This window comes from Myodes glareolus, chromosome 9 (assembly GCF_982192425.1).
Source record: "Myodes glareolus chromosome 9, mMyoGla1.1, whole genome shotgun sequence".
Taxonomy (NCBI): Eukaryota; Metazoa; Chordata; class Mammalia; order Rodentia; family Cricetidae; genus Myodes; species Myodes glareolus.
Window position 1 is genome coordinate 20,737,681 of NC_142034.1, and position 22,729 is coordinate 20,760,409.

The 22,729-nt window shown below is 50.5% G+C and overlaps 1 protein-coding gene across 1 annotated transcript; it reads left to right on the plus strand.

Moving 5' to 3' along the window:
- Positions 1 to 1,188: 1,188 nt before the first annotated feature.
- Positions 1,189 to 21,413, plus strand: Meox1 (mesenchyme homeobox 1). The gene is made up of 3 exons (XM_048445760.3): positions 1,189 to 2,031; positions 18,008 to 18,180; positions 20,216 to 21,413. The coding sequence occupies exons 1-3, from the start codon at positions 1,569 to 1,571 to the stop codon at positions 20,336 to 20,338; spliced, it is 759 nt and encodes a 252-aa protein (XP_048301717.1). The 5' UTR covers positions 1,189 to 1,568; the 3' UTR covers positions 20,339 to 21,413.
- The last annotated feature ends 1,316 nt before the right edge of the window (positions 21,414 to 22,729 follow it).

Below are 22,729 nucleotides of genomic sequence, written 5' to 3' on the forward strand. Positions count from 1 at the left end.
ACAAGCAAGGGGAAATGGTACCTGGGGCACACGAGCCAGGAAGACTCATGGCAACTCCCTTTGGAATGAACTCTCAGCGGATGGAGGTCCCTGGGTTCCTGTCTCCATGCCCGGGGTTCCAAAGCTGCATTTAGGGATTGAGAAAGAAAGGCAGGTGGAAGAGGTTGGGGGTGGGGGCAGGTAACAGGTGGAAACAACCCTGAGAACTTCAAGGACCTAAGAGCATTGGTTATGGAGACAAATCACTCGGAGGCTCTCTAGAGAAGAGAAGTCGGAGATTGAAGGTGGCTGCCACGAAACAGGTGATTCTTCCTTCTTCTTCTTCTTCTTCTTCTTCTTCTTCTTCTTCTTCTTCTTCTTCTTCTTCTTCTCCTCCTCCTCCTCCTCCTCCTCCTCCTCTTCCTCCTCCTCCTCCTCCTCCTCCTTCTCCTTCTCCTTCTGCTCCTCCTTCTTGTTATAGAGAATGTGAGAACAGCACTTTGGACAGAGAATTTTTTTCTTTTCTTTCTTCCTTTCTTCTTTTTTTCTTTTCTGTTTCTTCTTTTGTTTTGTTTTGTTATTGTTGTTGTTTTTGGAGTATGTCTTTCTTTACACCCCAGACCACACCACTGGTCTGCCAAGACTCACCAGATTAAAAAAAAAAAAGTGGGGGGAGGAAAATTGCTTTTTAAAAATTCCCCTCCTTTTTCTGTTTCCCCAGAGAGAAGTCGAAACCCTTTAAATCAATACACACTTTACAAGTTTGTCTCTTGCACCCACTTCCCCCCTTCTCCCCAGAATTTGGCATTTGGTGGATTCTGGATTTCACTGAAGGCTTTTTCTAAATCCAAGACTTGTGGAATTTTGTTAACAAGGCTATAAAAATAACTTTATTGTGTTACGGGAGGCACTCAGAAGAGCATGGATGTGTGTGTGTGTGTGTGTGTGTGTGTGTGTGTGCGCACGCGCGAGTGCATGCATGCTCTCTCTCTGTCCTTAAAAAAAAATAAAACAATGTTTCTTTAAAAGTCTACGTCTGCAAATGCCATTAGAAGTGGGTATAATGTTTCTGATGATAGTGTTGCCTGCTCGGGTTTTGGTTGGAGGGGACCTTGTATGAGTGGGCTGACCCCTCCCTCTCTCTCACATTTCACTTCAGAAATCTGTCCCTCTCTCCCCACCGCAGGATTTAAAAGTGTGTCTCTAAGGCCGGGTCCAGCCCTCTGCAGGCATTCACTCAGGGTCCCCGGGAAGGGAGCTCGTCAGTATGGATGCGTCAGAGATAGGACAGACAAAATGTTTAGTGCCCTAGGCAACAAATACATGCACAAGGGACCCCGATAGTCGGCGTGTGTCAGGGGGCAGGAAGGCAGCCGTGAAGCCTAGACAGGTGTGGGCATGCACATGTGTGTTACTGGCCACGTGTTTGTGGATGTGGAGGCAAAATTTTTGTTTCGTTTCCTGGGGAAATTTTTTCATTCAACATTTTCCTCTACTGTTTAATTTTTTCTTTTTTAATTACCAAACTCTGAGTAGAAAAAGTGCGGGGCAAAACCCTTGAACGGACTGAGGCAGGCAGCGGACAGCAGATGGATCCGGTAACCAACAGCTGCGTGAGGAACCCCCACCCTCCCGCCCCTGTCTGGGGCTGCCTTCGAAACCCCCACTCGGAAGGTAGCAGCGCTTCAGGGCTGTCCCATTATCCACCAACCCCGTTTTCCTTCCATCAAAAATCCGATTTCCCAGCGCCAGCAGCATACCCCGACTTCTCTGCTTCCTGCCTGGCAGCCACTCCACACAGCCTGCCCCGGACCGAGCGCCTCTTCAATGAGCAACATCCTGCCTTCCCACAGACCCCTGACTGGCACTTCCCCATCTCCGAAGTTGGCCAAAGGCTCAACCCGGGCCCCGCTGGGAGCGCCAGAGAGATGGGGGCCGGCAGCCCGGGCCTGGTGGATGGCACAGGAGGATCCGGTGAGGACTACATGATACTTGGGAGCGCTGCCAGTGAGCCTGAGAAGAAACTGTCCCGAAAGAAAAAAGAACGGTCAGGTAGGTGGTGATGGGAAGAATTTACCATGTCTGTTACTGCGTCACCCTGGGCAAGTTGTTTGCCCTCTCAGAGCCTAGGGGTCCTTACCGGAAAAAAGTGTTGTCTAACTTACTCCAGTGTGGGAGAAGTCTTATACTGCAGAAGTTCTAGAGTTCTCTGGTGATAGGGCTGGTATTTTTTTCCGGTCTCTGCAAAGAACGTGTATGAGAAAATGACATATGTGGCCAGGGAGGATTTGAAGGCTACATGGAATGGAGTTTCGGGGTTCCCACTGGTGAGGTCTGCAGAGGACTCTTGCTGAGCTAGGCTGCCTCTGACTCACACGTGACCACACTCAAGCAGCCTCAGTGGTCCCAGAGGCGTAGCTGAAGCTTATCATTCAGCCGGGACTGAGGCTCGGGGGTTAGGACCTGCGCTGGGTCTGGGTGCATATACCCAGGACCCTGTATCAGGAGCCCAGAGGCAGAGGAGCAGGTCTGTGTGGGGGATAGGAGAGATGAGGGGAAGAGGGAGAGTGGGGTTTGGGCAAACTGCCCAGAGGTATCGCCACACAGAAGTGGTGCCGACACTTAGCGGACAGCTCACCTTGACAAAGTCTGCCGAGGAGTCATGGAAGTCCTTGATGCAAGACATTCTCTTCGGGGATCACGTAGTCTTGGGAAAGTCAGAGGGGCAGGTGTGTGGGGGCAGGTGCCAAGGCCATCCATGGCTACTGAGGCCCCGGAGGTTGGACACAAATCATTTCTCTCCTCCCTAGGTTCTCATCTTCCCATAAGGCCTACCCGGCCTCTAGTCCTCTCTTGTCTGGTCCTCCTCTCCTGCTTTGGCCAGAAAATGCACTGGCCCGCCGCTCTTACACTCCTGATAGGGAATGCCCACTGACCTGACCGTATAAAGGATCTCTCTGGGTCTAATGGGGGACACTAATCGACAAAGGAGAACTTGCTGGGTTTCTCTTTGTAAGCCCCCTCTGACCTAGTGTACATATCCGGAGTATTCACCTTTTGCCTGAGCGCTTGACCCTAGAAAAGAGGTCTTGTCTCTCTGAAGAGCTCAGGCTGAGAGGAAGAGAAAACCTGGAGGTTGTGCCCTGAGGCCTGGGGCGGTGGGAGTGAGGGGGGGGAAGCAGGGTGGGAATGAAGGAAGGAAGTTCCAAGTGGTAGGAGCTACAGACAGCAGTTTTTGTTTGTTTGTATTTCAGTCCCACAAGTTTGCAAAGAGGGGACTGCAGGTTTGGCTGGTGATCTCCATTCCCCACTGTGAAAAAGGAGACGGAGTCTGAGGGAACCCTGGGCACAAGACCATAATCCCAGTACTCAGGAGACTGAGGCAGGAAGATCTTGAAGTCCAGGTTAACCTGGACTTTTTTTGTTTTGAGGGTGAAAGTCTCTTGTCTGGGAATCAGACAAATCAGCTTTGGTCCTCTAAGAAGTGAAATGAGCCCTGGATTCTAAACTCCAAACTCTGCACCTTCAGAAGATTCCTGCCCGGTCCTCATGTGGTATTGATCCGAGGCTTGAAGCTCCTTCTGGATGTACTGACAGTGGGTAGGGATGACCACAGTGTACCCCTGTGGCTAAGGGGAGGGGCCTTTTACACTCCCCACAGGGACTGTAGATCTGGCAAGTGGGATCAACCATTTTGACTAACTCAGCTGAATGAGTCTTTTGGATGGCTAGAGCAGGTGCAGGTCCCTCCCAGGGGGAGCCGTCACCTAGGTAGGGCTACAGCTCTCTCCTTGGCAGTGCCTGCCACTCTTGTTCCTCCGGTTCTGTGGACATCTTGCAGCACCTAGTCACTTTCCAGGAGACTGAGGGAGTAGCAAAATGAGCTGGGAGATTTCTGGACTCAGGCAAAGTCTCAGCAAAGCCCAATGACCCATCTTTCCTTTTGGCAAGTAGCCAATAGCAGGGCTTTAGAGAGTGAGCATGCACGTGGCTCATCAGAAAGCCAGCCTCTGACCCAGAAAGACTCCTACTGATGGGGGGTCCTGGGTCCTCTCACTTGGGACTCTTGCAGACTTCCAGTGGAGCAGACAGCAGGAGTGGGGCCCGGGAGCTGACTTTCCCTATAGCCCATGTGGCTGGTCAGCGGGGAGATCTTTATTGCCCAGGTGCTTGCCTCTGCTGTTGGAATTTAACTGCAGAGGAAGGAGGAGGCAGGCGGGTCAGCTTCCCAAGGGCCTCACCAGGGGGGGAAGTCACAGGCAAAGCTCACAACTGACTGCAGAATCTGGAAATCTCAAAAGAGACAAACCCACGGAAAAGTCCCCAAGTTCCCCGGGAGCTACAGTCCCCCCATCCTCTAATTAATGATTTTTATTGTTATTCATCATAGATTACTATGAGGGGCCTGGGAGCCCAACCTAGAGCCTGATACATGTCTGGAAAAGGTTCCACCACTGAGCTACGTCCCCAGATAGTTAATTTTGATTCTTGTTTGTTGTGTTTTGTTTACTTGCGACAGGATCTCAAGTAGGCCAGGTTGGCCTCAAGCTCATTTGTAGCCAAGGCTAGCCTTGAACTTCTTGATGCATTATTTGTCTTGATTGCTGGGATTCAGGGTACCTCATTCAGGTCCCCATAAGTCAGCCCAGGAAGGTTGACTAGCCTTGACCACTGTGCTACATTGTCAGCTGGAAGGATGGAGTTCTTGCAACTCTGGGAAAGCTGTAACCTTCTTGCTGCCTCTACTTCCGGAACTGAGAAATGGTACTAGAACAATGTCACTTACGCCTAGAGCAGCTGGGTTGTTAAGTGATCTGAAAATTTCACATTGCTTCTGGTACACTGTAAAAGTCCCATAGCAGCTGTGGCTGATCACAAGTCCACATTATCTGAACTAAGCCTTTAGAACAGTGGTTCTCAACCTGTGGGTCTCCACTCCTTTGGGTATCAAACAACCCTCTTCTCGGGGGGTCACCTAAAAGCACCAGAAAACAAAGATATTTACATTACAATCCATAACAGTAGCAATGAAAATCATTTTGGGGTTGGAGACACCACAATATGAGGGACTGTATCAAAGGGTCAGGGCATCAGGGAGGTTGAGAACCTTTGCTTAAAAACATAGAAGGGGGGCTGGGGGTGAAGCTCAGTGGATAGATTAGGGGAGCATGCCTGAAGTCTCCCCCTCCTCCACCCCGCAGTTCTATCCTCAATACTCTACAAATAAGATGCCATAGTGAATGCCTAGGATACATGAGACCTGGACAAATATATATCTATATCCGGAATAAAGTTCCTGGGTCCGTGGGATATATGAAGTTCTTGCAATCCTTTCGTCCTGAACCCCATTAGTGATCAATTAGCGCTTCAGTCAGAGCTGTAGAGGTAGGTGGAGGGCCGGATGGATGTTAAATACACAATTGCTGTCCCAGGAGGCTCCAGACATGGATTCTGCACCTATTTCTATCATCACCAGCGTCCGCAACCCACCCCTGCCCTGTTACTCTTCTCCCCTCCCCCCCCCCCCCGCCACACCCTGTTACACCCCCCCCCCAATTTGTTCCCTTGGAAGCAGAAGCTGATTCTCTGTCGCAGGCAGCCGATCAAGAAAGACGGGTGTCCCTCCCCTCACCCCAAGAGGTCTCAGGAGACCCGCAGTGCAATCTTATCTTACCTACCCCCAGCCCTGCCCAGGGGTGTTAAAGACCCCTACTGGCAGGGACAGCTGCGAAGCCATTGCTGTTTCCCCCTAAAGTGTCAGGCTACTGCTGTTGTCTTTAATTTATGGGAACGGGGGATTTCTCAGTGACTTCCTGACGGGGTTCAAGGGAAGGTTGCCTGTGATCAGCGCGGCTGCCGTGCTGCCTGGGAGCAGCACTGGGCGCCCACGGTCCCTGCGACCCATTCTCAATCGGCCAAGCGGCGCCTTTGTCAGCCTGGGGTGTCTCAGCTTCCTTCGGCGCCTGGTTCTGCGGCTCCTGGGACCTGGTCCTGCCCCGAATTCTACCCTCTGAGGTCTTCTCTCCAAGGACCGCATAACTACCCAAACCCTCAAACCTTTATTCTTTTCCCACCCTCTCTCCCTCTCTTCCTCCCTCCCTCCGTCCCTCCCTCTCTTTCTCTCCTCTCTCTTCTCTCCATTCTCTGTTCCCTACTCTCTTTCACTCTTTCTCATCCTGGGTTCACTCTTTCTCCCTCACCCCCTCTTCTCCTCCCTATCTCTTCCTTTTCTCCTCCCCCCAACCCCGCTCCTACAGAGCCCACCTTGTGCTGGCCTCCCCACACATCCCGTCTTTTAGTCTTGATTCCCTAATTTGGCCCCTTAGCCCTGGTGTTTCCCTTCTCCCAGTCTACACAGTCTCATATCCAGCTCAAAAGCCACCCATGCTGACCGTACCCTCCCTCCCCTGTTCAAAGCCTGCGGCTGTAATCATCCACAGCATCACACCAGCGAGAGCAAGGGTCAGAAAGCTTCAACTTGGCCGAGGTGTGGTGGCCGCACCTGAAATCCCATAGGAGGGTGGCAAAGTTGAGGCTAGCCTAAGCTCCGCAGAGAGGGCTGTCTCAAACAGGGAAGCTGCAGGCTGTAGCGTGGTTCTAGAACCTGAGCCGATTTCCTGCTTCCTGGCTTTGCTTGCAACTTCCTAAAGGGACTGAGATTTCTTAATGTGGACGATCTTTGGGAAATCTTTTTCTCTTCTTGTGGTCCAAAGCACACAACAGAACATTGGGCATCTTCACAATTTTGAAATGACCTTTCACAACAGCCAGTCACAGATCCACTGTCCTAGGACGGATTTCTAGAAGTGTTTCATCCTGTAAACTGGAGTTTCTCTCTGGACCAGATCCCCCAATCTCCTGGCAGCTGCCTGCCTCTCAGTAGGAGTTGGGAGTTATAGGTACCTTATACATGGACTCGGGAAGTGGGTGTCTTTTTTGTTACTGGCTTTATTGCACTCCGTGGCTAGGACTCTGTATCAGGTTCTTAGACCCTGAATTGGTCAGTCCTCAAGTTTCATTGACGTAGCACACAGCCAGGATTTCTTCCTTTTAAGACTGAGTAATATTCCACTGTGTGCTTTTGTCACATTTCCCTTATCGGCTCATCTGGTGATGGACATTTAGGCTGCTTCCATCACTAGGCAACTGTGAGTATGCTTCGGGAAATGTGTAAGTGTATCTCTTTGACCTAGATGTATATTCACAATGGAATGGTTGGGTCATATGGTTATTCTATGTTTAATTTAGGGAGGGAGGTTGTTTTTGTTTTTTGAGACAGGGTTTCTCTATGTAGCTTTGGAGCTTGTCCTGAACTTACTCTGTATACCAGGCTGGCCTCAAACTCACAGAAATCTGTCTGCCTCTGCCTTCCAAGGGCTAAGAGTAAAGGAGTGAACATTTATCATTTGTATATAGGCGGGTTACTGATTTTTTTAAGTTAATGTTTTTTGTTTGTTTGTTTTGAGACAGGGTTTCTCTGTGTGTCTTTGGTGCAGACCAGGCTGACCTCGCACTCACAGAGATCCACCTGCCTCTGCCTCCCGAGTGCTGGGGTTAAAGGCGTGTGCCACCACCGCCCAGCTTTTTTAGTTAATTTTGTATTCAACTACTTCACCAAAGTTGTTTATCAGCTGTGGGAGTTCTCTGGTAGAATTTTTGGGGTATTTTATCATATCATCTGCAAATAGTGATAGACTTCTTCCTTTCCAATTTGTATTCCCTCGATCTGCTTCATTTGTCTTGTTGCGCTAGCAAGAACGGCAAGCACTAGATTGACTAGATATGGAGAGAGTGGACAGCCTTGTCTTACTTCTAATTTTAGTGGAATTTCAGCCGTGTGTGTGTGTGTGTGTGTGTGTGTGTGTGTATGAGTGTGTACAGTCTCCCCCTTACCGCTTGTGACAGAGCTGTCTACTTCCCACTGCGTAGCATTGGCTACCTACTGAGGGCTCCCCTCCGGCTCCCCTCCTCTTTTCTATTCATCTGTTTTTATATCAGTTGATTATCATAGATTTATAATATGCTTTGAAATTAGGAGACCCAAGGCTCCCAGTTTTCTTTCCTTCGAAGATTATCTTGGCTATTTGGAGTCCTTTGACATTTCATTTTTATAAGAATTTAAGATTTGGAGGCTGGAAAGATGGCTTAGAGGTTGGAGCACTGACTGCTCTTCCAGAAGACCCAGGTTCAATTCCCAGCAACCACATGTCAGCTCACAACTGGGGATCTGACACCTTCACACCAATGCATGTAAAATGCACATAAAGTTAAATAAATTATTCTTAAAGGTCATGTTAAAAAAAGGAATTTAAGATTTGTTTATGGTCCAAAATGTTGGGATTTTGATGGGGTTTATACTGAATTTACTACGGTACTCTGCACAGTGTGAACATTTTAACAATATTCTCTTCTAGTCTGTGAACATAATGTCTTCTGTTTATTCATGTTTAATTTCTTCCAGAAACGTCCTGTGACTGTCAGGATATAGGCCCTCGGTCTCTTTGGTTCAGTTTATTCTTAAGTGTTTTTAATGCTGTTACTTTAACTTACCTTTGGGGTCGTTCATAGGTTTAGACACAGTGACTTCTATATTTTCTTTTACAACTTGATGAATTTATCAACTCTAAGTTCTTGCTTGTGGGACTCCTAACATTTCTTACACGCAAGATGGTGGCATCTGTGAAAATAATTACCGCTGGGTGGTGGTGGCACACGCCTTTAATCTCAGCACTAGGGAGGCAGAGGCAAGTGGATCTCTGTGAGTTCGAGGCCAGCCTGGTCTACAAGAGCTAGTTCCAGGACAGACACCAAAGGAAAAAAAATACTTTGCTTGGTTTTTTTATTAAAAGATTTAGAATTTTTTTCCTTTTCATGTGTGGGTATTTTGTCTGCATGTATATCTGTGCACCATGTGTGTGCAGTGTCTGTGGAGGATGTCAGAGTCCCCGGATATGGAGTTACAGATAGTTGTGAACCACCATGTAGATGTTGGGAACCGAACCCAGGAGCCCTGCAAAAGCCAGAGTGCTCTTGACGTCTGTGTCATCTCTCCAGCCTGGCCTGATGGCTCTGTCTGGGACTCTAGTGCTGTGTTACTGGATGTGACATGGGTGGGTATCTCCACCTTGCTCCTGATCTTAGAGGGAAAGCTCGAGACTTTTCACCCCTGAGTATGAATGATACTAGCAGCGGACTTTTCATGTAGGGCCTTTATTGGGTCGAGGTCATTTCCTTTCACTGTGAGTTTCCAGAGCAATCCTTTTTCTTCCTTCCCTCCCTCCCTCCCTCCCTCCCTCCCTCCCTCCCTCCCTCCCTGCTTGCTTTCTTTCTTTCTTTCTTTCTTTCTTCCAAGATAGGATCTCATATATCCCTGGCTGTCCCGGAACTCACTCTGTAGACCAGCCTGGCCTCAAACTCACAGAGATCTGTCTGCCTCTGCCTCCCGAGTGCTGGGAGTAAAGGTGCGTGTCACTACTCCCAGCAAGAATCCTCTCTTGGCCTCCCTTGCTGCACACTTGGACTGTGCCATATTCCTAGCTCCATGGTGACATCAACCCCAGGTGACCCTGCATCCAGAGTCACAGACGCCTATGACTCTATATCTTCTCTCAAATGGAAAGATCTAGAGGGCCAGAAGGAGGCCAGATTCTTCTTTCAAGTCTTCCTGGTGACACATTCGCACACAGGAGGCTCTCTTTCAACATCTACTCAACTGCAGCCTAGCATTCCTTGATCCCCTTCCTTCACTCTTTATTGTCTTGCCCTCTCTGTGAGAGCCTGCCACACTGTCTGGCACAAAGGTTTTATCCCGTGCCATGTGTTTGAAATGCATCAGGACTCTGGAAGTCTCGCTTATAAGAGTGTTTTCCAAAGTAACAAACTTCAGTTGTGAAATCAGCCCAGAGTCAAGGTGCATAAACACGTGAACTGGGCTGACTGAAGGACCCTCCGTGGAACAGGGGGTCAGAGGAGCCAAAGCACCCTTCTCTCTTCAGTCTCTCCCTGGGGCAGGCTGCATCTTGGGTGGCTGTCAGAGCCACGGCATCTGCTACCAGCCAGGCATGCTCTGTCCTTGGATTCACTGGTGAACTCTCACTGAAGTGCTGGGCCATGAGTGTTGAGGGATGAGTCGCTTTTGCCATTCTTCTGCCATCTCAAACCCGAAGCAAGGAGAATCCGCCTTAGGGCCCTTCATGGCCAGTGTGGGAGGAGAGATCAACTTGGTACTTGCCAGTGTCCCTCTGGGTGTCCCTTGCCTCTTATTACATTTACTGCCCTGCTCTTCCTCTGAAAAACAGACCCGGCTCCGGAGAGGTCCTTTGGTCTCGGCTGTGTCTGAACTCAGAGGCCTGGGCACAAGTTTTTCACCTGCTCGGGTTCCTGACCATGCAGAGCTGCAGAGTTCTAGAAAGAGTAGGTTTCTGCTGATGCAGAAGATGCTGCTGGACATCTAAGACGGAAAGGTCTGAAGACCTTTTAGGCCATGAGAAGGCCAGCCAAAGGGCAACATTGGCACTGTCCACTGTCTTGGCAGGGCAGAGTTCAGGAGATGTCTGCTCACTGGCCTGTCACTCTGGCTTGAATAAAACAGGGACACAGGGAGGAGGGGCTTTAGAAGCAGGTCTTATGTTCCCTGCAGGTCGCAGAGGCAGCCCCTTACCCTCCTTCCCTCTTTGCCCCCTCACTGGCTCTTCTATCCATCCCTCTGCCTCTGGCCCAGACACGCCCATCCTTGACTGTTCTGTGGTATTTTCCTGTTTTCTTTGCTCTCGATGTAAAGGAACTGTGTGGGCAGTGGCTCCGGGTCCTGAAGCCCACACTTCCTTTGGTGACAGTGAATGATGACATCTGAAACTCAAAAACACAAAGCCCAGCACTGCCTGTACCTTTCCAGTTCGTCCCAAAGGCTGTCCCCAGGCCTGGGGGCATGGCTCCGTCATAAAATGCTCACCTGGCTGATGAGGACCTGGACCAGTTCTCTGGAAACATACATGTGGTGGTGGGTAGGGTGGACACATACACACACACACACACACACACACACACACACACACTGATGCTCCCGCCTCCATTCCGTCAGCTCCCCTCCTGCACCCCTTTTGTCTCACTGCACCTTGAACTCCTCTACTGTCCCCACAGCCCCTCATGGCCTGGTCCTCCTCTTCCCATCATGACTGCCCACCCTCACTGCTCCACCCTGGCAGGGACTCTCAGTGAAGACTACCCTGGAACCAGGCATGCCTGGTTCAGAAGGATCTGGTGCCCCCTCCCTGCTAGAAACTCCCTGGCCCCACCACTGGGCTTCATGTCTCTTCATGCACCCACACACAGGACCTTAGTGGGGTCTAGACATTGGGATGGTGTTAGCACCTGGTGAAAAAGTCAAGCCGTGCTCAGGAAGACAGGCAGGTCCCAGATGTGAACATGCAACTGGCCTCTCACTGGCTCTGTCTGATTCCTGCCTGCTTTCGGGGACTCTCCATTCTCCTCCTGCAGGTAAAGGTACCAGGCCCAGGAGTGTAGCAAAGTATCTGCTTCAAGACAGCTCAGGAGACCTCAGACTCACCTTTCAGAGGGCTTGCCTAGGTATCATCCCAGATAGACCTTTCCTCTCTCCTCCCTGGGGAGTCCCACGGAGACAGACCTAGATCCTGACCCAGACATTGTCCCCAGAGCACCTTGAAGTAAAGCTTCTATGGTCATCATTCCCTGAGGTAGCATGACAAACGACTATTGCTTTATTAAACTGGCCCCTTAGGCAAGCCCTGAGGCCTCTGGATCTTAATCTCTTTATCTGTTTGATGGGTCCATATGTATCTTTCCTGCCTCACAGAATAACTAACCGGAGAGGCAGGGGTGTGGCTCAGTGGGAGACACTTGCCTGGTATGTATGAGCACTGAGTTCTATCCATAGCACTGCAAAAGAAAAAATAACATTGATAGTAAGAGGCTACAACAGGAAGCAGACTGATCTCTATGTAAGTGACTTCCTATCAAGGAAATTTGAGTTCGGGGCTCCATTCTACCACCAACTTGCTGCGTGTCCATAGGCAGATGCCTTGCCATCCCTCTGCTCCTCTGTGAAATCAGCAAATGGTGTAAGATCATTCCTGAGTCCCCTTCTTTTCCTGCTCCATCATTCCGTGATCCGGGTGTCAATTTGAAAGCCCCAGAGAAGTTTCTTTCCGGGAGAAAGAAATCTTTTCCTTCACTGCAAAATGCTGTTGAACCTAGTGCATAATGCTTTCCGTCTGACCTGTTAGAAATTATGGAAAATGGTGCAGTGCAGTTGGGGAGCCGAGGTGCAGCACTCCCGGGAGGCGTGTTCCACTGAGTCTGTCTACCCTCTCTGTCACCCTGATAAGGCTGTCTGCTAACTTGGGGAAATACTGCCAGGTCTGGCAGCTCTTTCTGAAATGATTTCCCTGGGCTGATGTAAAAGCCCATAGTGGGAACCACAATCACACGCACATCCTGTTTGCATTTCTTTGGGCACGACTGAGTGTCCCCTTGTGGTCCCTCTTGGTCTGAGGGCTGTGCAGTACGGGCAGATTGGGGGGGGTGCAGCTCCTCACTAACCACAGAGGGAGTCAGCAGTGTGCTCACCTCCTCCCTCCACAGTCCTGAGCAGAGGATGGTTACTCTGCCACAGGGCCTGAGTCCCATGGAAGGCTCTAGCAATAGCGACTGGCAGTGGCCACAGCTGCCGACCTACCGAAAAGAAGTAGAAATGGGAAAGAGGTGCTCCAAAGACTGATGTGTAAAAGACATCCTTAGCTCGTGCCTGTAATTCCCATTCTTGGAAAGCTGGGGCAGAAGGTTACACATAAATGTTAGGACGGTTTGAGATACATAGTGAGTTCTGGGAGGGAGGGAAGGAGGGAGGGAGGGAGGGAGGGAGGGAGGGAGGGAGGGAGGATGGATGGGCAGGCAGGTAGGCATGCATCCTTTGTACACAGGTCTGGGATGTGGTACCCTCTGATCACCTCTAGGTCTGTGAAATCATCATTCAAACATCATGGCCAACAGGATGTCTCCTGGCAGTTCTTTCAGACCGGCTCAACTGTGTGCCATGTGCCAAGCACCGTTTGAGCAGCCTTATGAGTGTGGTGGGCGCAGCTATTCTTGTCTTGTAAATGAGGACACTGAGACCTGGAGAACTGCAGGGCGGCTCCTCTGAGGTCAGGAAGCTCCTCCCTGAGGCCGGTCCCAGCAGGTGCCAAGACCCAGACTCTCCAGGGGGTTTTCTGATGCCTCTGCCAACATGCCTCCCCTCCTCAGGGTCAGGGAAGGGAACTCTGCATGCAGAAGAGAAACTCCCTAGGGGTGTTCTGAGCTTCGGGCTGAGGGCCATGGAAAGGTAACCGGGAGCTTTGTGACAAAACAAAGAACAATGCACGTCAGCTGTGACTCAAGGGAGCAAGGGGGACAGGCTAGACAAGAGCGTCCAGGGCTGGAAGGGTCTCCAGTCCCTCCAGGCCTGGAGGAGAAGCAAAAGAATTAGGGTAAACAGAGGAGAGTGTTGGGCTCATGGCTTAGGAGAGAACTCCGACATCAGTTCTTCATAGGAATGAGGATCCCCTCTGATCCTATTATTTTATACATGGGGAGACAGATCCAGAAAGGGGAGGCAGGAGGCTCTCAGCAGACATACACTTTGTAGGAGCTGGAGAGATGGATTAGAGACTATGAGCACTGGCTGCTCTTCCAGAGGACCAGGGCTCACTTCCTAGCACCTACAAGGATGGAGGCTCACACCCTTCTGTAACTTCAGTTCTAGGGAATCTCATGCCCTCTTCTGGTCTTTGGCATCAGGCATACACACACAGTGCACAAACATTCATGGAGGCAAAACATCCACATATATAACATTTTAAAAAAAAATGAATGCTACACTCTATGGTCAGTGCGTGAGCTCCCTTGAATGCACATGAACTTTCGCATGAACTGTGCATGTGTACATTTCATGTGCACATTCACACACGTGAGCTATGTGTGAATCTGAGTCTGTGAACTGTATGTCTCAGGCCGGAAGGGTCAGGGAAGCACTCACACACCTTGTTTGGATAAAATGTTGCAGGCTTTTTTATCCTGTTAGGACACAAATTCCCACTTCCAGTTCCTAGCTCCTTCTGCTGCTTCTGGCCGTCTCAGCATCTGTGATCGTGACAAGAGCTTGTCCCACTCTGGGAAGCTGATGAAGGGACCCAAGTGTTCTCACTGTGGGAGGAATTGCTGTATTGAAAGATCAGAACCCAAATCGGGGCACTGGGGTGCAGGAGATGACCTTTCTCCCTGGCAGTCTGTCCCCTCCCTCTCTCCTAGTCCTTTCTAGGGAGGATCGTGTTCAGGACTTAGGGGCATACAGCATTGTTCTATGGGGTGTTATAGGGCAGCTGTGCACACAGCCCTGGGAGAAGACGAAGGTGGATGCGGATGGGAACCCCCCAAGTGATGACCGGAGGGACCACAGAAGTGGGGACAGGCTATGTTCCATTTCCAGGCCCCACCTGGGGCAACCAGCCTGAAGATGGAAAATCTGACATCAAGGTTGAGAGAGAACCTTGGCTTTGGTCAAGTGGATCTGGATTCAAATCTCTCTTCTCTCACTTAACCACTGCTGAGTAAACTTCTAGGCCTCTCCCTCTACCCAGGGAGAATGTAACAAATGCCTCCAGTACGGCAGGTACTGAAAAGTGGTCACAACCCTGAGAGAGATCATTAGCCAGAGGATCCAGGCTAATCCACAGGGCCATGCCAAGAAACGGGTGATCAGAGTAGCCGCTGGCAAGGGGGTTTCGATGAGGATTGAAGTGGGTACACCTGACTGCAGCGAGCCTGCCAGCTGTCAGCCACACAGGGTGGCACGTGCCATCCGGCACTGAGCGGGCTGGAGCAAGAGAATCGTCATTTTGAGACAAGACCAGGTAGCATGAATTGACCCTGTCTGAAGAAGAAAGAATGGACGAGTAAAAGCCAGCTGTCATTCACCCCGTTCCGGATTTTTCAAGGGCGTCTCATAGAACTGAAACATTGGAACAATTAATATCTTGATATTTGCCCTGTCACGTAGGTTTTCAGAGCATTCCCACATGCAACCGCTTCTCTGGGTCTTCGTGAAGGCATGGAGCCCATGACTTCGGTGTTGTGTTTTAGGATTAGCCTTGACTAGGCAGTGGTGCATTAACTATAGGCCCAGCACTAGGAACGTGAAGGCAGGAAGAAGAGTTCAAGCCATCTTCCACGACCTATCAAGCTTGAGGCCCGTTCAAAAAGAAATTTTGCCTTTAAAAAATTAACTTTGCAAGTAGATGCTTTATTTTCTCCAATTTCTTGGAAAAGAGAGTGGAGATTGAATCCGTAGTAAAATTCCCCTGGCTCATCCACTCTCCGCAGCTGTGACAAGGAGGGGCTGGGGAACACCGTGGGCCCCCGGGACAGGAGTTTGTGGACACCGGGAATCTCAGCGGTTCCCCAGCTTCCTGGCCTCAACCGGCTGAGCAGTGCTCCAGGAGGCCTTCGCATCCGCTGCGTGACCGACCCTCCTGGGCCAGCCGCCAGAAGGGTTAGTGGCGCTGGTAGGCGCCAAGGCCAGAGGACTCCTAGGGGACCCGCCCAGGGACTACACGTCCTTCCCACCTTCCCATCCAGCCCACGCTCCAGCATCCCGGACGGGGTCTGGGCCCGCCTTCTCTGGACAGGAGCCAGCGGCCACTGGGCAGAGAGCCGCCTTTGCCGGCCGCTCTTCCCACTCCTAGCCTGGGGGAGTCCACCGCGGACCCCATAGGGAGTTGAGCCACAAGCACCCTCCCCCACCACACTCCCTCGCCAACCAGCCAGGCAACTCCTGAGAGGCTGTCCCCGACCCAGGCAGCTGGATGAGGAGATGTCAGCTAAAGAAACTGAGAAAGTAAGCAGCCAGGACCAGAGTTACAAACTGAATCTCCAGGTTAAAGTGGGGCCCCCAGCCGGCTCCACAAGTTGGCTTCGCAGCTGAGGGTGTGGGTGGTTTCCCTTGCCTGACTCATCGGCCTGCATCCTTCCACGTACTCTGCAGGTGGCTTAGGTTCAAGGTCTCTGAGGACCTCAGCTAGGTGTGGTCCAGTTAGTTCTTGTCAGGGAATGAAAGTATATAGGAGCAGCTCGCATTTCCCGCCTCATGGTCTCCAAGACTAAAAAGAGACATGGAAGAAGAGAAAGCCCAAAGTGTTATGACCCTTTCCCCAGGCAGGAAGGGTTCCTATGGCAGCCGACTGTCTGACTTTGTTAGGTAATTGTACAGGTCTGTTAGTCCCCTGCCTGTGGCCTCTCTGTCACTACTGTTGCTGAGGGAGAGGCACAGCCGCCTGCCCTTGACATAAGAAAGCCCTTTCATCCTAGATCCAGTCCCTTCTCTCTGCACCAGACTCCAGTTTGTAAAACTCTTCAAAGATCTCTCACATTGGGCCAGCAGTGGTGGTGCACGCCTTCAATCCCAGCACTCGGGAGGCAGGGGCAGGCGGATCTCTGTAGGTTCGAGGCCAGCCTTGTCTACAGAGTGAGTTCCAGGACAGGCTCCAAAGCTACATAGAGAAACCCTGTCTCAAAAACCAAGAAAAGAAAAAAAAAAAAGATATCTCATTATCTCATACTGGGATAGTGTATTGACTCAAACCACCTGGTCTGAGTCCTGCCTCTCACACTTAGTGGTTAGGTGGCTTTGTTTCTGCGTTTGGTCTGTGAAATGGGTCAATACTGAAACCACTCAGCTGGGTTAGTGTGGAGAGGAAGAGGCAGAGGCAGGTACAGACACTGAGCCCCTGTGTCTAACAGAAGCCCTAGCATTTCAGAATGTTCTGCAGGGTTGGCCTTCTGCGGCAGACTCCGGTGTGTGTGAACAGCCCTATCATAGCAATGCTGCTGGGGTTCAGGGAACATTCCAGCAATCTGGTCTTAGAGCAGAGGTGTATAACCTCGACCCTGCAGGAAGGCTGCTGAGAGGCCGGGATGGGCGATGGCTCCGCTGGCGAAGCGCTCGCTGTGCCTGCACAACAACCGGATTTAAGCCCTAGTACCCATCCTAGTTCCCATGTTTGGAAATAACATTCTGGCCGGATGGGGGTGGCGCACGCCTTTAATCCCAGTACTCGGAAGGTAGAGGCAGGTGATCTCTGAGTTTGAGGCCAGCCTGGTCTACAGAGTGAGTTCCAGGACAGCCAGGGCTACACAGAGAAACCTTGTCTTGAAACAAACAAACAAAAATTCTGGACAAAGTGATGAATGCCCGCAATGCTAGGACTGAGCAGATGGAGACAGGAGGATCCCTGGGGTGTGCCGGTCAACCAGTCTAGCCAAATTGATTAGTTCAGTTTCAGTGAAGGACCCAAAACTCAAAAACTAAGGTAGAAGGTCAGTGAGATGATTCAGGGAGTAGACACACAGAAGAACCCAACAGACTAGGGGCCGTCTCTGGAACCACACAATGAATGGAGCGCCCCAACTCCCAAGAGTTGGCCTCTGACCCCACCACTACTCCAGTGTTGACTTCTGGCCTCCATGCACACACATGTATACATACACATACGGGCACACAAACATGAGTATTCATGCACGCACACGCACACACAAAGGTTGCCGAGTTTCCCATCCTGCTTCTGGGAGTTTCTGATGTAACAGGGATTTCAATTGAAGCTGCTGCTGCAGGTCCCAGTGATGGGCAGCTCTCCCTTTCCCTGTCTCACCACTGAGTGCCCTGACCAGACCAGGCATGGGGCCCAGGGCCAGAATACCAAATACCCAGAATGCCCTGGAGGCAGGCTGGGGCTAGAGCCTTCAAACAGCCCAGCACAGCTTCACGTGCCTTGGGACTAAACATATTTCTAAGGGACAAGATGCTAGAAGAATTAGGGACACCATAGCTTCTCAGTGTACTTTAAAAATGAGAGAGGACAGAGGATGCTGCCCAGATGTTCACAGACTAACCGAAGGGAACTGGAGCCCCCACCTCTGCTCATTCGCGTCTCCCCCATTTGGGGCCTTCTCTTCGCAGATAACCAGGAGAATGGGGGAAAGCCGGAAGGCGGCAGCAAGGCCCGGAAGGAAAGGACCGCCTTCACCAAGGAGCAGCTGCGGGAGCTAGAGGCCGAGTTCGCCCACCATAACTACCTGACCAGGCTCCGTAGATACGAGATCGCCGTCAACTTGGACCTTTCCGAGCGGCAGGTGGGGCCCGCTCGCTTTTCTGTTCACCTCCCTTCCCGCCTTCCCGATCGCCCCTACCTGGACCCCCTTGCTTGCCTCTATCCAGTCAGTAGTTATCAACCACAGCTGTACCCGGCAATCAACTTGCAATCAGCCTTACTGGGGAGATCCACCCACGGAGATTCCGTAATTGGTCTGGGATGGAGTTTAGGCAGTCCAGGTTTCCAAAGGTCCCCCCAGGTGCTTCTCTCTTCCTTCCTCCCTCCCTCCCTCCCTCCCTCCCTCCCTCCCTCCCTCCCTCCCTCCCTCCCTCCCTCCCTCCCTCCCTTCCTTCCTTTCACTTTCACTCTCTTTCTTTCTCTCTCTCTTTCTGGTTTTTGGTTTTTTTTTTTTGTTTTTTTTTTGGTTTTTTTTGTTTTTTTTTTTGTTTTTTTTTTTTTTTTTTGGGAGACAGGCTTTCTCTGTAGCTTTGGAGCCTGTCCTGGAACTAGCTCTTATAGACCAGGCTGGCCTCAAACTAACAAAGATCCGTTGTCTCTGCCTCCCGAATACTGGGATTAAAGGCATGGGCCATGGACTGGAGAAATGGCTCAGCGGTTAAGAGCACTGACTAGTCTTCCAGAGGACCTGGGTTCAATTCCCAGCACCCACGTGGCAGCTCACAACTGTTTGAAAATCCAGTTCCAGGGGATCTGACACCTTCACACCAATGCACATAAAATAAAGATAAATAAATCATTAAAAATAAGGCATGGGTCACCGCCCAGCTCCCAGGTGCTTCTCATGTGGACAAAGATTAGAAAATCTGAGATCTGATTTCCACCAAACTTGGATCAGCATTTGCCTCCAATTCACCTGGGCAATTGTTTAAGTGGAGATTCTGAAAGCCAGGTGTTGTGGCACCCACCTGTAAACTCAGCCCTTGGAAGTTAGAGGCAGGAGGATTGTGAGTATAAGGCTACCCTGGGCTACATAGTGAGCTAAGGCCAGCCTAAGGAATTGCTTTCAAAGAAATCAAAAGATGAGCTGGGGATGGAGTTCATTGGTAGAGCGCTTGCCTAGTGGGTGGGAGACCCTGGATTTAATCCCCATACCACAAACAGCATGGTTTCATAGGTTTGTAATCCCAGCACACTGGGGAGCCTGAGGTCAGAGGACCTTAAGTCAAGGTCAGCCTTAGCTACATAGTGAGTTCAAGGCCAGCCTGGGCTACACAAGATCAAATTTATAGATAGATAGATAGATAGATAGATAGATAGATAGATAGATAGATAGATAGATAGAATGCAGGTCCCAGGGAACAATTTTGCAGTGATAATGAGGGGGACTGGGAATCTGCCCCCAAATTAAGTTCTCAGGTGGCGCAGATATGCAGCTGGGTCCTGGGACACCGAGGACAGGGTCCCTTGCCCTTGGCTTAGGCATTTCCTGGAAGCGTCACACCTGCTCCTGTGTCATAACAGGGCTAATAACAACATGTAATAGCAGTCTCCAGCTGCTAGCGTGCTCCACAAGAGTGTTGGGTTTTGAATTAGAAGGCTTAGATTCAAATCTCGCCCCTGCCACATCCTGGCCCCGCGACCTCTGGGTTTCCATCTCCGCAATAAGAGCATAACCCTAATGTCACGTGATCATGAAGGTCAGATCTTTTTTAAATGTGTATTGATCAGAGCTCTAGGAACTAAGAGGTGATTTATCAGTGTACCAAAGGGTGAGGCTAGTGATTCTGTCCTCAGTTCTTAGGGGAGCAGAGGCTGAGAGATTCGGGGCCTGTTTTGGAGGAGCCTGATGTCAAGGAGCGGGCAGGATGCGTAAAAGGAGGGACAATGCAGAGTGACCTTTCAGAGACACCCCTTCTGCCTGACATCTGGAGACACGGGCAGGCCTCTGGGCAGATCTGTGTGTTCTCCCTTCCCTCTCAGTCCCTGGATCCTCATGGGCTGGAGAGCCACAAGTGAGGGCTCCAGATCCTGGAGCCACTTAGCTTGAGCAACAGCAGGGTGAGCCCAGGCTACCCTGGCCCTGGAGTGAGCTGCTCTTCTGCTTCCTCCCCCAGGTCAAAGTGTGGTTCCAGAACCGGAGAATGAAGTGGAAGCGGGTGAAGGGGGGCCAGCCTGTGTCCCCTCATGAGCAGGACCCAGAGGATGGGGACTCTGCAGCTTCTCCGACTTCAGAGTGAGATGCTCCAAAGACCCAAACCCAAGAAAGACTGAACCCCCTTTCCTGCTCCTCCCACCCGGTCCTGCCATCACCTCTTCTGGACTGACCCAGAGAAGCCTCTGCGTGTCTGATGTTGACTCTTAGATGTGAAATTACCCAGTACGTGGGAGCCTTGAATTTCCCAGATGTTATAATCCCTTTCCCAGAGCTTCAATTTCCCAGACTTTCTTGAACTCCACAGTACCTACTGGTCTGGGAAAATCTAGAAACAGAATCTGGTACACTTTTTTTGTGGGTCTCTTGGTTGCTACCCACACCTTCTGCCATCCTCCTCCTAGATCAGGGTCTCCTCTGGGTCTGGCCCCCATCTGGCCTGTGCACAGCCCCTCCTTGGTACCAGCTGGTGACTCGTGAAAACACAACCTTCTCCAGATGTTTTCACCGTTGAGCTGAAGGCTAGAAAGCGGCCCCTGTATCTAAGGATGGAGAGGCTAGCACAAGAGCTGATGGACGAGGACCGACCTAGACATGTGGGCCTCTGGAGTAGACAGTTCTCAGGCTGCGGCATCCTGTGCTCTCCAATGACTCTGAGTACAAACGAGGACAGGAAAACAGCCCTCTCCCTCTGTGGATGCCTTTTTGTCCTATCCTGCATGTTCCCTAAAGGCTGTTTTGTGAGAGAAACGCCCAGGTTCACACGCATGCGCAGCTCAGACCTCAGACCCGGCTTCTAAGGATACTGCCGCAAAGAGCCTTGGGCAACAGCCGCCTTGGAGGAGACCCCTGTGTGCCGCGGTATTAGATGCTGAGTCCCTGCTGGTGCTGCAGACGGAGGTCAGCAAGTATTTTAAGTTCTTGCGTGTAGATTTGATCATGGGTGTTTAAAAATATAACCCAAGTCCCCCACCCCATAAAGACAAAAGCTGTGGAAAATGATTGTCAAGTGGGATTGGGATGGCAGGTTAGAGCATGTATCATTTTCCCCCGAAAGTATGCTTCATATGGGTATTTTTTTTTCTAAGATTACATCAAGCTAATTGTGCAAGGTCAATTCACTTTGTAAGAAAACTCCCAGAGAAATAAATCAACAAAAAGAAAAATGCAAGGTTTCCGGCCTTTTCCTTTATAGAATTTGGAGTCGTGATTCTCATGTGTAATGCTGATTCTCATCTCTTGATCACCCAGACGATGTCTAGAAGGAAAGAGAGAAGGGAGAGAAGTCACTGAGACCAAAGAACCCTCCCACAGGTTCTCCGAAAGGTGGATGCCAGGCTGGAGAGATGGCTCAGCCGCTAGGAGCACTTGCTGCTGTCTCAGAGGACGGAGTTCAGTTCCCAGCACAGACATCAGGCCGTACAGTACTGTCTGTAACTCTGGCACCACGGGGATCTGACATCCTCCTGTGGCGACTATGTACCCAAATGTACATAATCCTCAGTGCTATCTCTTTCTCTCTCTCTCTCTCTCTCTCTCTCTCTCTCTCTCTCTCTCTCTCTCTCTCTCTCTCTCTGAAGACAGCTCAAGCTAGCCTACTTGGTGATTTTCCAGACAGTTAGAGATTTTGTTGAAGGAAAAAAAAAAACAAACGGGGATGGAGAGAGATGACTCAGTAGTTAAGAGCACTGGCTGCTCTTCCAGAGGACCCAAATTTGATTGCCAGCACCCACATCATGGCTCACAACCATCTGCAACTCCCGTTCCAGGGGACCCAACATTCTCCTCTGGCACCCTTGAATTCCAGGCACTCAAGGGGCGCACATACAATACATGCAGGCAAAACACCCATACACATAAAATAAAAATCTTTTAAAAATTAAAAGGACAGTGCCCAGAAAATGACACCCGAGGTTATCCTCTGGCCACCACACCCATCTGCACACAAATGCATGTGCACCCATCCATGTTCGCATGCACACACCCACAGAAACACAGAGAAGAACTAAAACCTGTAGCAACGTAGGACAGGTGATATGGCTCCTTGTCACCAAGTCTGACAATCTGAATTTGGTCCCCAGGACCCACATAGAAAGAGAAAGCTGACTCCTACAAGTTGACCTCTGACCCCCACATGTGCACTATGTGCACGGCCAGCCACATGTACACAAACACACGTAGTTAAATTTTTTAAATTGTATAAAGGTGGTCCAGCTACTTTTCAGTAGGAAGGCAATGTACAACATTAGCCAACAATATTCATTTCTGAAACAGGAAACAAAATCCTTCAGTGTGAGAGCTGTAATCCCCCAAAACCTCCCCCAGTGACTAAGTCTGTTGGGTCTGGCAGGAAAATGAGGGTTTTTCAGACGACACATCACACAAATGCTCTCTGGGTTCTTTTGCACACTCCCATCTCCCTCTCCATCATGTGATTGTGTTGACTGAAGTGTCTGTCCTGCCCGATTCCCGCAGT